The sequence below is a fragment of the Pristiophorus japonicus genome, chromosome 23, assembly GCF_044704955.1.
Source record: "Pristiophorus japonicus isolate sPriJap1 chromosome 23, sPriJap1.hap1, whole genome shotgun sequence".
Classification (NCBI taxonomy): Eukaryota; Metazoa; Chordata; class Chondrichthyes; family Pristiophoridae; genus Pristiophorus; species Pristiophorus japonicus.
The window spans coordinates 5146960-5162009 of NC_091999.1; the positions used below are offsets into that span (position 1 = coordinate 5146960).

The window sequence follows — 15050 nt, forward strand, 5'->3', positions numbered from 1 at the left end:
CGTGCGTTTAGGTAGAGTGTTTTAATACTAGTTTTTAAACCATGATTTTTAGTTTTGACCCCTCCTGCAGCCCTTTTATATTCAGTGGCCCTTTTTGTTTCTTGCCTTTGGTTTCTCTGCCCTCCACTTTTACTCATCTCTTTTCTGTCTTTTGTTTTTGTCTCCTTTTTGTCTCCCTCTGTCTCCCTGTGTTGGTTCCCATCCCCCTGCCATATTAGTTTAACTCCTCCCCAACAGCACTCGCAAACACTCCCCCTAGGACATTGGTTCCGGTCCTGCCCGGGTGCAGACCGTCCGGTTTGTACTGGTCCCACCTTCCCCCAGAACCTGTTCCAATGCCCCACGAATTTGAATCCCTCCCTGCTGCACCACTGCTCAAGCCACGTATACATCTGAGCTATCCTGCGATTCCTACTCTGACTAGCACGTGGCACTGGTAGCAATCCCGAGATTACTACTTTTGAGGTCCTACTTTTTAATTTAGCTCCTAGCTTCTTAAATTCGTCTCGTAGGACCTTATCCCTTTTTTTTACCTGTGTCGTTGGTACCAATGTGCACCACGACAACTGGCTGTTCACCCTCCCTTTTCAGAATGTCCTGCACCCGCTCCGAGTCATCCTTGACCCTTGCACCAGGGAGGCAACATACCACCCTGGAGTCTCGGTTGCGGCCGCAGAAACGCCTATCTATTCCCCTCACCATCGAATCCCCCATCACGGTCGCTCCCCCACTCTTTTTCCTGCCCTCCTGTGCAACCGAGCCAACCACGGTGCCATGAACTTGGCTGTTGTTGCTGCCCTCCCCCGATGAGTCATCCCCCCCCCCCCTCAACACTACCCAAAGCGGTGTATCTGTTTTTGCAGGGGGATGACCAGATGTACTACTCTTCCTGCTGGTCTTCCATTCCCTAGCTGGCTGTGGACCCTTGCTCATGCGGCAAGACCAACTCACGACACGTGCCACTTATGCCATTCTCACCGCGGCAAGCCCTGCCGATTTGAGGCCGAGAGGAAAAAAAAAAGAGGCCAAGTGACACGTCATCAAAATTAAAATAGACCCTGCTAAACATTTTGGTACCATAAAAGAACTAGCAAGAAGATGTCACCTGGCTTGGGAAAATAAAATCAAGACTAATTTTTAAAAAAAACACATAAATGTGGTGAGATGCCCTTATAAGGAACGGCGGCCATCTTTGTAAAGGGGACGGGGGTGGTGGTGAATGGAACGGGTGTGGATGCGCCCTTGACAAAGATGGCGGAGGGGAGGGGGGCGGGGCCGGGGGCCGAGAGCCGATTGGGTTAGATGCGCGGCCGACGTCGGGAGCAGAGCCGGTGCGCCTGCGCGGAGAGTGAGCGCGAGAGCGGAGCGGAGCGGAGCGCGGGGCGACCTCGAGCCGGCTTGGGCTTGTTTTGTTTTTTTTTGGCGCGAGTCCGCCAAAAAGCCGTTGAACGGTCGCCGGCGTTGCCATGGCTTCGGGGGCGGGGCTTGCCAGCCGCGCGCGCCGGCACAAGTGGGCCATCGAGCTCACCCTCAGCAACAGCAGGTGCAGGCCGCGCAAGCCTGGGGCTCGAGTGAGAGGCGGAAGCCGGGCGTGCTGCCTCTCTTTGGGGGGGGAGGGATGAAAAATTTGGCCAACTTTTTTTTTTTCAAATGCCACAAACTGGACCCCCCCCCCCTTTTTATTAATTAATTAATTTATTTATTTGCGCCACGGGTCGCCCAAAGCCCGCAAACCCCCCCCCCCCCCCCCCAGGCGCCTGTTGGCGTCTTTTCCAGGGGTCGCGACCCCGAGACGCCATCTTGTTTTGGCTCAAACGCCAACGCCAACCCACTCCCCCCACTCCCCCCTCCACCACCCAACTACTGCAGCCTCCCAGGAGGGCGTTTTCCGAAACTGGGGGACCGCCCGTTCCCGGGGTGGGTGGGTGGGTAGGGGGGGGAAACCGGACGCCCCCCCCCCCGCCTTTTGCGTGCCGGCAAACAAACCCCCCCCCCCCCCTGTCGACCCTGCCGTGTCGATTTGGAGGGCGACGTTGGGAACCATTGCCCCACCTCCCCCTCCCCCCGCTTTCTTAATTGGGGCGGCGGCTGATGATTAAAACCCACTTTTCGCAGCCCGCCTCGGACCTTGTGGCGGCAAGTTTGGTTGATGCCACGTTTGGGGGGGGCGCGCCGTTGGGTTTTTAGTTGGCACTGCCGCTATTGGCGCTACAGTGGGGGGTGTGGGGGGGGGAGTCCCGACGGAGAGACCCCCCGCTTTAAAAGGGGTCCCTGATGGAGAGACCCCCTCTTTAAAAGGAGTCCCTGACGGACAGAATCCCTCTTTAAAAGGGGTCCCTGATGGAGCGACCCCCTCTTTAAAAGGGGTCCCTGACGGAGAGACACCCTCTTTAAAAGGAGTCCCTGACGGAGAGACACCCTCTTTAAAAGGAGTCCCTGACGGACAGAATCCCTCTTTAAAAGGGGTCCCTGATGGAGCGACCCCCTCTTTAAAAGGGGTCCCTGACGGAGAGACACCCTCTTTAAAAGGAGTCCCTGACGGAGAGACACCCTCTTTAAAAGGAGTCCCTGACGGACAGAATCCCTCTTTAAAAGGGGTCCCTGATGGAGCGACCCCCTCTTTAAAAGGGGTCCCTGACGGAGAGAATCCCTCTTTAAAAGGGGTCCCTGATGGAGAGACACCCTCTTTAAAAGGAGTCCCTGACGGACAGAATCCCTCTTTAAAAGGGGTCCCTGATGGAGCGACCCCCTCTTTAAAAGGGGTCCCTGACGGAGAGAATCCCTCTTTAAAAGGGGTCCCTGACGGAGAGAATCCCTCTTTAAAAGGAGTCCCTGACGGAGAGAATCCCTCTTTAAAAGGGGTCCCTGACGGAGAGAATCCCTCTTTAAAAGGGGTCCCTGACGGAGAGAATCCCTCTTTAAAAGGGGTCCCTGACGGAGAGAATCCCTCTTTAAAAGGGGTCCCTGACGGAGAGAATCCCTCTTTGGAAAGGGGTCCCTGACGGAGAGAGACGCTTGTTAGAAGGGTTCCTCAATGGGTTGCTCCTTCTCGTGAGGTGACCATTAACATGATCTGCTTTTTCTCTCTCGCTTAGGGGCCGTGATCGACAGTGCGGGCAGGGTGACTCCATTTACCCCGTCGGATATTCGGACAAGCAGCTGCCAGACACCAGCGTGCAGGAGACCGACCGCATTCTGGTCGAGAAAGTAAGTTTTTCAATATGGCTGCCGCTGGCACTGGTCGCCCAACCTCCGTCGCCCGGAGACCAAGGTGGGGAGCCATCGTCTTCAACTGCAGTCCATGTAGTGATGGCACTGGATCAATGTTGTTTGGGACATTGGGTGGTGAAAGGCCAGTGACTGACCCCCACCCAGTTTCCCCCAATCAGAGAGGGGAGAACATAAGAATTGGAGCAGGAGTCGGCCATTCGGCCCCTCGAGCCTGCTCCGCCATTCAGTACTATCATGGCTGATCTCCTACTGCACTATCCTCATATCCCTTGATTCCCTTAATATTCAATAATCTATCGATCTCCATCTTGAATATACTCAAAGACCGAGCCTCCACAGCCCTCTGGGGCAGAGAATTCCAAAGATTCACCATCCTCCGAGTGAAGAAATTCCTCCTCATCTCAGTCCTAAATGGCCGACCTTTCTCCTGAGACTGTGTGACTCCAGGTTCTAGACTCCCCAGACACACGAGGATTCTGCGTCACTGAGACACAGAGAGACTAGGACACTGGGACACAGAGAAAGATGAGAGACTGAGACACGGAGAGACTGGGACACGGAGAGACTGGGACACGGAGAGACTGGGAGACTGAGAGACTGAGAGACTGGGAGACTGGGAGACTGGGAGACTGGGACACTGGGACACTGAGAGACTGGGAGACTGGGAGACTGGGAGACTGAGAGACTGGGAGACTGAGAGACTGGGAGACTGAGAGACTGAGAGACTGAGAGACTGGGAGACTGAGAGACTGGGAGACTGAGAGACTGGGAGACTGAGAGACTGAGAGACTGGGAGACTGGGAGACTGAGAGACTGAGAGACTGAGAGACTGGGAGACTGGGAGACTGAGAGACTGGGAGACTGGAAGACTGGGAGACTGGAAGACTGGGAGACTGGGAGACTGGGACACAGAGAAAGATGAGAGACTGAGAGACTGGGAGACTGGAAGACTGAGAGACTGGGAGACTGAGAGACTGGGAGACTGAGAGACTGGGAGACTGAGAGACTGGGAGACTGGGAGACTGAGAGACTGGGAGACTGGAAGACTGGGAGACTGGGACACTGAGAGACTGGGACACTGAGAGACTGGGACACTGAGACTGGGACACTGGGACACTGAGAGACTGGGACACTGAGAGACTGGGAGACTGCGAGACTGGGAGACTGAGAGACTGAGAGACTGGGACACTGAGAGACTGAGAGACTGAGAGACTGGGAGACTGGGAGACTGGGACACTGAGAGACTGGGACACTGAGAGACTGGGACACTGAGAGACTGGGACACTGAGAGACTGGGACACTGAGAGACTGGGACACTGAGAGACTGGGACACTGGGACACTGAGAGACTAGAACACGACTGGGACACTGAGAGACTGGGACACTGAGAGACTGAGAGACTGGGACACTGGGACACTGAGAGACTAGAACACTGAGAGACTGAGAGACTGAGAGACTGAGAGACTGGGACACTGAGAGACTGGGACACTGAGAGACTGGGACACTGAGAGACTGAGAGACTGAGAGACTGGGAGACTGGGACACTGAGAGACTGGGAGACTGGGAGACTGAGAGACTGGGAGACTGGGAGACTGAGAGACTGGGAGACTGGGAGACTGAGAGACTGGGAGACTGAGAGACTGGGAGACTGAGAGACTGGGAGACTGGGAGACTGAGAGACTGGGAGACTGAGAGACTGGGAGACTGAGAGACTGGGACACTGAGAGACTGGGACACTGAGAGACTGGGACACTGAGAGACTGAGAGACTGAGAGACTGAGAGACTGGGAGACTGAGAGACTGGGACACTGGGACACTGGGAGACTGAGAGACTGGGAGACTGAGAGACTGGGAGACTGAGAGACTGGGAGACTGAGAGACTGAGAGACTGGGAGACTGGGAGACTGAGAGACTGAGAGACTGGGAGACTGGGACACTGAGAGACTAGGACACTGAGAGACTGAGAGACTGGGACACTGAGAGACTGGGACACTGAGAGACTAGAACACTGAGAGACTGGGAGACTGAGAGACTGGGAGACTGGGACACTGAGAGACTAGAACACTGAGAGACTGAGACACGGAGAGACTGGGAGACTGAGAGACTGGGAGACTGAGAGACTGAGAGACTGGGAGACTGAGAGACTGGGAGACTGAGAGACTGGGAGACTGGGAGACTGGGAGACTGGGAGACTGGGACACTGAGAGACTGGGACACTGAGAGACTGGGACACTGAGAGACTGGGACACTGAGAGACTGGGACACTGAGAGACTGGGAGACTGAGAGACTGGGAGACTGGGAGACTGGGACACTGAGAGACTGGGAGACTGAGAGACTGGGAGACTGAGAGACTGGGAGACTGAGAGACTGGGAGACTGAGAGACTGGGAGACTGAGAGACTGGGAGACTGGGAGACTGAGAGACTGGGAGACTGAGAGACTGGGACACTGAGAGACTGGGACACTGAGAGACTGGGACACTGAGAGACTGGGACACTGAGAGACTGAGAGACTGACTGAGAGACTGGGAGACTGGGACACTGAGAGACTGGGACACTGAGAGACTGGGACACTGAGAGACTGGGACACTGAGAGACTGAGAGACTGAGAGACTGGGAGACTGAGAGACTGGGAGACTGAGAGACTGAGAGACTGAGAGACTGAGAGACTGGGAGACTGAGAGACTGGGAGACTGAGAGACTGGGACACTGAGAGACTGAGAGACTGAGAGACTGAGAGACTGAGAGACTGAGAGACTGGGAGACTGGGAGACTGGGACACTGAGAGACTGAGAGACTGGGAGTGGGAGACTGAGAGACTGGGACACTGAGAGACTGGGACACTGAGAGACTGGGACACTGAGAGACTGAGAGACTGAGAGACTGAGAGACTGGGAGACTGAGAGACTGGGACACTGGGACACTGAGAGACTGGGAGACTGAGAGACTGGGAGACTGGGAGACTGAGAGACTGGGAGACTGGGAGACTGGGAGACTGAGAGACTGGGAGACTGGGAGACTGGGAGACTGAGAGACTGGGAGACTGGGAGACTGGGAGACTGGGACACTGAGAGACTAGGACACTGAGAGACTGAGAGACTGGGACACTGAGAGACTGGGACACTGAGAGACTAGAACACTGAGAGACTGGGAGACTGAGAGACTGGGAGACTGGGACACTGAGAGACTAGAACACTGAGAGACTGAGACACGGAGAGACTGGGAGACTGGGAGACTGAGAGACTGAGAGACTGGGAGACTGGGAGACTGAGAGACTGGGAGACTGGGAGACTGGGAGACTGGGAGACTGGGAGACTGGGAGACTGGGAGACTGGGAGACTGGGAGACTGGGAGACTGGGAGACTGGGAGACTGGGACACTGAGAGACTGGGACACTGAGAGACTGGGACACTGAGAGACTGGGACACTGAGAGACTGGGACACTGAGAGACTGGGACACTGAGAGACTGGGACACTGAGAGACTGGGACACTGAGAGACTGGGAGACTGGGAGACTGGGACACTGAGAGACTGGGAGACTGAGAGACTGGGAGACTGAGAGACTGGGAGACTGAGAGACTGGGAGACTGAGAGACTGGGAGACTGAGAGACTGGGACACTGAGAGACTGGGACACTGAGAGACTGGGACACTGAGAGACTGGGACACTGAGAGACTGGGACACTGAGAGACTGGGACACTGAGAGACTGAGAGACTGACTGAGAGACTGGGAGACTGGGACACTGAGAGACTGGGACACTGAGAGACTGGGACACTGAGAGACTGGGACACTGAGAGACTGGGACACTGAGAGACTGAGAGACTGGGAGACTGAGACTGAGAGACTGGGAGACTGGGACACTGAGAGACTAGAACACTGAGAGACTGGGAGACTGGGAGACTGAGAGACTGGGAGACTGAGAGACTGGGAGACTGAGAGACTGAGAGACTGAGAGACTGGGAGACTGGGAGACTGGGAGACTGGGAGACTGGGAGACTGGGAGACTGAAAGACTGAGAGACTGGGAGACTGAGAGACTGGGAGACTGGGAGACTGAGAGACTGAGAGACTGGGAGACTGAGAGACTGGGAGACTGAGAGACTGAGAGACTGAGAGACTGGGACACTGAGAGACTGGGACACTGAGAGACTGGGACACTGAGAGACTGGGACACTGAGAGACTGGGACACTGAGAGACTGGGACACTGAGAGACTGGGACACTGAGAGACTGGGACACTGAGAGACTGGGACACTGAGAGACTGGGACACTGAGAGACTGGGACACTGAGAGACTGGGACACTGAGAGACTGGGACACTGGGACACTGAGAGACTGGGACACTGAGAGACTGGGACACTGAGAGACTGGGACACTGAGAGACTGGGACACTGAGAGACTGGGACACTGAGAGACTGGGACACTGAGAGACTGGGACACTGAGAGACTGGGACACTGAGAGACTGGGACACTGAGAGACTGGGACACTGAGAGACTGGGACACTGAGAGACTGGGACACTGAGAGACTGGGAGACTGGGACACTGGGACACTGAGAGACTAGAACACGACTGGGACACTGAGAGACTGGGACACTGAGAGACTGAGAGACTGGGACACTGGGACACTGAGAGACTAGAACACTGAGAGACTGAGAGACTGGGAGACTGAGAGACTGAGAGACTGGGAGACTGAGAGACTGAGAGACTGAGAGACTGGGACACTGAGAGACTGGGACACTGAGAGACTGGGACACTGAGAGACTGGGACACTGAGAGACTGAGAGACTGGGACACTGGGACACTGAGAGACTAGAACACGACTGTAACACTGAGAGACTGGGACACTGAGAGACTGGGACACTGAGAGACTGAGAGACTGAGAGACTGGGAGACTGAGAGACTGGGAGACTGGGAGACTGGGAGACTGAGAGACTGGGAGACTGGGAGACTGGGAGACTGAGAGACTGAGAGACTGGGAGACTGGGAGACTGGGAGACTGGGAGACTGGGACACTGGGACACTGGGACACTGAGAGACTAGAACACGACTGTAACACTGAGAGACTGGGACACTGAGAGACTGAGAGACTGAGAGACTGGGACACTGGGACACTGAGAGACTAGAACACTGAGAGACTGAGAGACTGAGAGACTGGGAGACTGAGAGACTGAGAGACTGAGAGACTGAGAGACTGAGAGACTGAGAGACTGAGAGACTGAGAGACTGGGACACTGAGAGACTGGGACACTGAGAGACTGGGACACTGAGAGACTGAGAGACTGAGAGACTGGGAGACTGGGACACTGAGAGACTGGGAGACTGGGAGACTGGGAGACTGGGAGACTGAGAGACTGGGAGACTGGGAGACTGAGAGACTGGGAGACTGGGAGACTGGGAGACTGGGAGACTGAGAGACTGGGAGACTGAGAGACTGAGAGACTGGGAGACTGAGAGACTGGGAGACTGAGAGACTGGGACACTGAGAGACTGGGACACTGAGAGACTGGGACACTGAGAGACTGAGAGACTGAGAGACTGAGAGACTGAGAGACTGGGAGACTGGGACACTGGGACACTGGGAGACTGAGAGACTGGGAGACTGAGAGACTGGGAGACTGAGAGACTGGGAGACTGGGAGACTGAGAGACTGAGAGACTGGGAGACTGAGAGACTGAGAGACTGAGAGACTGGGAGACTGGGAGACTGGGACACTGAGAGACTAGGACACTGAGAGACTGAGAGACTGAGAGACTGGGACACTGAGAGACTGGGACACTGAGAGACTAGAACACTGAGAGACTGGGAGACTGAGAGACTGGGAGACTGGGACACTGAGAGACTAGAACACTGAGAGACTGAGACACGGAGAGACTGGGAGACTGGGAGACTGAGAGACTGAGAGACTGGGAGACTGAGAGACTGGGAGACTGAGAGACTGGGAGACTGAGAGACTGGGAGACTGAGAGACTGGGAGACTGGGAGACTGGGAGACTGGGACACTGAGAGACTGGGACACTGAGAGACTGGGACACTGAGAGACTGGGACACTGAGAGACTGGGACACTGAGAGACTGGGACACTGAGAGACTGGGACACTGAGAGACTGGGACACTGAGAGACTGGGACACTGAGAGACTGGGACACTGAGAGACTGGGACACTGAGAGACTGGGACACTGAGAGACTGGGACACTGAGAGACTGGGACACTGAGAGACTGGGACACTGAGAGACTGGGAGACTGGGAGACTGGGACACTGAGAGACTGGGAGACTGAGAGACTGGGAGACTGAGAGACTGAGAGACTGGGAGACTGAGAGACTGGGAGACTGAGAGACTGGGAGACTGAGAGACTGGGAGACTGAGAGACTGGGAGACTGAGAGACTGGGAGACTGGGAGACTGGGAGACTGAGAGACTGAGAGACTGGGACACTGAGAGACTGGGACACTGAGAGACTGGGACACTGAGAGACTGGGACACTGAGAGACTGGGACACTGAGAGACTGGGACACTGAGAGACTGAGAGACTGACTGAGAGACTGGGAGACTGGGACACTGAGAGACTGGGACACTGAGAGACTGGGACACTGAGAGACTGGGACACTGAGAGACTGGGACACTGAGAGACTGAGAGACTGGGAGACTGAGACTGAGAGACTGGGAGACTGGGACACTGAGAGACTAGAACACTGAGAGACTGGGAGACTGGGAGACTGAGAGACTGGGAGACTGGGAGACTGAGAGACTGGGAGACTGAGAGACTGGGAGACTGAGAGACTGGGAGACTGAGAGACTGGGACACTGAGAGACTGGGACACTGAGAGACTGGGACACTGAGAGACTGGGACACTGAGAGACTGGGACACTGAGAGACTGGGACACTGAGAGACTGGGACACTGAGAGACTGGGACACTGAGAGACTGGGACACTGGGAGACTGAGAGACTGAGAGACTGGGAGACTGGGACACAGAGAAAGATGAGAGACTGGGAGACTGAGAGACTGGGAGACTGAGAGACTGAGAGACTGGGAGACTGAGAGACTGGGAGACTGGGAGACTGAGAGACTGGGAGACTGAGAGACTGGGAGACTGAGAGACTGGGAGACTGGGAGACTGAGAGACTGGGAGACTGAGAGACTGGGACACAGAGACTGGGACACTGGGACACTGAGAGACTGGGACACTGAGAGACTGGGACACTGAGAGACTGGGAGACTGGGAGACTGGGAGACTGGGAGACTGGGAGACTGGGAGACTGGGACACTGAGAGACTAGGACACTGAGAGACTGAGAGACTGAGAGACTGGGAGACTGGGACACTGAGAGACTGGGACACTGAGAGACTGGGACACTGAGAGACTGGGACACTGAGAGACTGGGACACTGAGAGACTGGGACACTGAGAGACTGGGACACTGAGAGACTGGGACACTGAGAGACTGGGACACTGAGAGACTGGGACACTGAGAGACTGGGACACTGAGAGACTGGGACACTGAGAGACTGGGACACTGAGAGACTGGGAGACTGAGAGACTGGGAGACTGAGAGACTGGGAGACTGAGAGACTGGGAGACTGAGAGACTGGGAGACTGAGAGACTGGGAGACTGAGAGACTGGGAGACTGAGAGACTGAGAGACTGGGAGACTGAGAGACTGGGAGACTGAGAGACTGGGAGACTGAGAGACTGGGACACTGAGAGACTGGGACACTGAGAGACTGGGACACTGAGAGACTGGGACACTGAGAGACTGGGACACTGAGAGACTGGGACACTGAGAGACTGGGACACTGAGAGACTGGGACACTGAGAGACTGGGACACTGAGAGACTGGGACACTGAGAGACTGGGACACTGAGAGACTGAGAGACTGACTGAGAGACTGGGAGACTGGGACACTGAGAGACTGGGACACTGAGAGACTGGGACACTGAGAGACTGGGACACTGAGAGACTGAGAGACTGGGAGACTGAGACTGAGAGACTGGGAGACTGGGACACTGAGAGACTAGAACACTGAGAGACTGGGAGACTGGGAGACTGGGAGACTGAGAGACTGGGAGACTGAGAGACTGGGAGACTGAGAGACTGGGAGACTGAGAGACTGAGAGACTGAGAGACTGGGAGACTGAGAGACTGGGAGACTGAGAGACTGGGAGACTGGGAGACTGGGAGACTGGGAGACTGGGAGACTGAGAGACTGGGAGACTGAGAGACTGGGAGACTGAGAGACTGGGAGACTGAGAGACTGAGAGACTGAGAGACTGAGAGACTGGGACACTGAGAGACTGGGACACTGAGAGACTGGGACACTGAGAGACTGGGACACTGAGAGACTGGGACACTGAGAGACTGGGACACTGAGAGACTGGGACACTGAGAGACTGGGACACTGAGAGACTGGGACACTGAGAGACTGGGACACTGAGAGACTGGGACACTGAGAGACTGGGACACTGAGAGACTGGGACACTGAGAGACTGGGACACTGAGAGACTGGGACACTGAGAGACTGGGACACTGAGAGACTGGGACACTGAGAGACTGGGACACTGAGAGACTGGGACACTGAGAGACTGGGACACTGAGAGACTGGGACACTGGGACACTGAGAGACTGGGACACTGAGAGACTGGGACACTGAGAGACTGGGACACTGGGACACTGAGAGACTGGGACACTGAGAGACTGGGACACTGAGAGACTGGGACACTGAGAGACTGGGACACTGAGAGACTGGGACACTGAGAGACTGGGACACTGAGAGACTGGGACACTGAGAGACTGGGACACTGAGAGACTGGGACACTGAGAGACTGGGACACTGAGAGACTGGGACACTGAGAGACTGGGACACTGAGAGACTGGGACACTGAGAGACTGGGACACTGAGAGACTGGGACACTGAGAGACTGGGACACTGAGAGACTGGGACACTGAGAGACTGGGACACTGAGAGACTGGGACACTGAGAGACTGGGACACTGGGAGACTGGGACACTGGGAGACTGAGAGACTGAGAGACTGGGAGACTGGGACACAGAGAAAGATGAGAGACTGGGAGACTGAGAGACTGGGAGACTGAGAGACTGGGAGACTGAGAGACTGGGAGACTGAGAGACTGGGACACAGAGACTGGGACACTGGGACACTGAGAGACTGGGACACTGAGAGACTGGGACACTGAGAGACTGGGAGACTGGGAGACTGAGAGACTGAGAGACTGGGAGACTGGGAGACTGGGACACAGAGACTGGGAGACTGGGACACTGGGAGACTGGGACACTGGGAGACTGGGACACTGAGAGACTGGGACACTGAGAGACTGGGACACTGAGAGACTGGGACACTGAGAGACTGGGACACTGAGAGACTGGGACACTGAGAGACTGGGACACTGAGAGACTGAGAGACTGACTGAGAGACTGGGAGACTGGGACACTGAGAGACTGGGACACTGAGAGACTGGGACACTGAGAGACTGGGACACTGAGAGACTGGGAGACTGGGACACTGGGAGACTGGGACACTGGGAGACTGGGACACTGAGAGACTGGGACACTGAGAGACTGGGACACTGAGAGACTGGGACACTGAGAGACTGGGACACTGAGAGACTGGGACACTGAGAGACTGGGACACTGAGAGACTGGGACACTGAGAGACTGGGACACTGGGAGACTGAGAGACTGAGAGACTGGGAGACTGGGACACAGAGAAAGATGAGAGACTGAGAGACTGAGAGACTGGGAGACTGAGAGACTGGGAGACTGAGAGACTGGGAGACTGAGAGACTGAGAGACTGAGAGACTGGGAGACTGGGAGACTGAGAGACTGAGAGACTGGGAGACTGGGAGACTGGGAGACTGAGAGACTGAGAGACTGGGAGACTGAGAGACTGGGAGACTGGGAGACTGGGAGACTGGGAGACTGGGAGACTGGGAGACTGGGAGTCTGAGAGACTGGGACACAGAGACTGGGACACTGGGACACTGAGAGACTGGGACACTGAGAGACTGAGAGACTGGGACACTGAGAGACTGGGAGACTGGGAGACTGAGAGACTGAGAGACTGAGAGACTGAGAGACTGGGAGACTGGGAGACTGGGAGACTGAGAGACTGGGAGACTGAGAGACTGAGAGACTGAGAGACTGGGAGACTGAGAGACTGGGAGACTGGGACACTGAGAGACTGGGAGACTGGGAGACTGGGACACTGAGAGACTGGGACACTGAGAGACTGGGACACTGAGAGACTGGGACACTGAGAGACTGAGAGACTGAGAGACTGGGACACTGGGACACTGAGAGACTGGGAGACTGGGAGACTGGGACACTGAGAGACTGGGACACTGAGAGACTGGGACACTGAGAGACTGGGACACTGAGAGACTGGGACACTGAGAGACTGAGAGACTGAGAGACTGGGACACTGGGACACTGAGAGACTGGGAGACTGGGAGACTGGGAGACTGGCAGACTGAGAGACTGGCAGACTGAGAGACTGGCAGACTGAGAGACTGGGAGACTGAGAGACTGGGAGACTGGGACACAGAGAAAGATGAGAGACTGAGACACGGTGAGACTGGGAGACTGAGAGACTGAGAGACTGGGAGACTGAGACTGAGAGACTGGGAGACTGGGACACTGAGAGACTAGAACACTGAAAGACTGGGAGACTGAGAGACTGGGAGACTGAGAGACTGGGAGACTGAGAGACTGGGAGACTGAAAGACTGGGAGACTGGGAGACTGAGAGACTGGGACACTGAGAGACTGGGACACTGAGAGACTGGGACACTGAGAGACTGGGACACTGAGAGACTGGGACACTGAGAGACTGGGACACTGAGAGACTGGGACACTGAGAGACTGGGACACTGAGAGACTGGGACACTGGGACACTGGGACACTGAGAGACTGGGACACTGAGAGACTGGGACACTGAGAGACTGGGACACTGAGAGACTGGGACACTGAGAGACTGGGACACTGAGAGACTGGGACACTGAGAGACTGGGACACTGAGAGACTGGGACACTGAGAGACTGGGACACTGAGAGACTGGGACACTGAGAGACTGGGACACTGAGAGACTGGGACACTGAGAGACTGGGACACTGAGAGACTGGGACACTGAGAGACTGGGACACTGAGAGACTGGGACACTGAGAGACTGGGACACTGAGAGACTGGGACACTGGGAGACTGGGACACTGGGAGACTGGGACACTGAGAGACTGAGAGACTGGGAGACTGGGACACAGAGAAAGATGAGAGACTGAGAGACTGAGAGACTGGGAGACTGAGAGACTGGGAGACTGAGAGACTGGGAGACTGAGAGACTGGGAGACTGAGAGACTGAGAGACTGGGAGACTGAGAGACTGAGAGACTGGGAGACTGGGAGACTGGGAGACTGGGAGACTGGGAGACTGGGAGACTGGGAGACTGAGAGACTGGGAGACTGGGAGACTGGGACACTGAGAGACTGGGACACTGAGAGACTGGGACACTGAGAGACTGGGACACTGAGAGACTGAGAGACTGGGACACTGGGACACTGAGAGACTGGGAGACTGGGAGACTGGGAGACTGGGAGACTGAGAGACTGGCAGACTGAGAGACTGGCAGACTGAGAGACTGGCAGACTGAGAGACTGGGAGACTGAGAGACTGGGAGACTGGGACACAGAGAAAGATGAGAGACTGAGACACGGTGAGACTGGGAGACTGAGAGACTGGGAGACTGAGACTGAGAGACTGGGAGACTGGGACACTGAGAGACTAGAACACTGAGAGACTGGGAGACTGACAGACTGAG

General features: G+C 55.8%; 1 protein-coding gene across 2 annotated transcripts in view; it reads left to right on the top strand.

Annotated features, from left to right (window-relative positions):
* Positions 1–1331: 1331 nt before the first annotated feature.
* emc4 (ER membrane protein complex subunit 4) overlaps positions 1332–15050 on the top strand; it is a 58923-nt gene continuing 45204 nt past the window's right edge. The window contains exons 1-2 of one of the 2 annotated variants that reach the window (XM_070866647.1): positions 1332–1543; positions 3096–3207. In XM_070866647.1, coding sequence (XP_070722748.1) covers positions 1467–1543; positions 3096–3207 — 189 coding nt within the window. In that variant the 5' untranslated portion in view covers positions 1332–1466. Of the gene's footprint in view, positions 1544–2048; positions 2137–3095; positions 3208–15050 lie in introns of those variants that run through there. The other variant, XM_070866648.1, reaches the window with a different exon arrangement.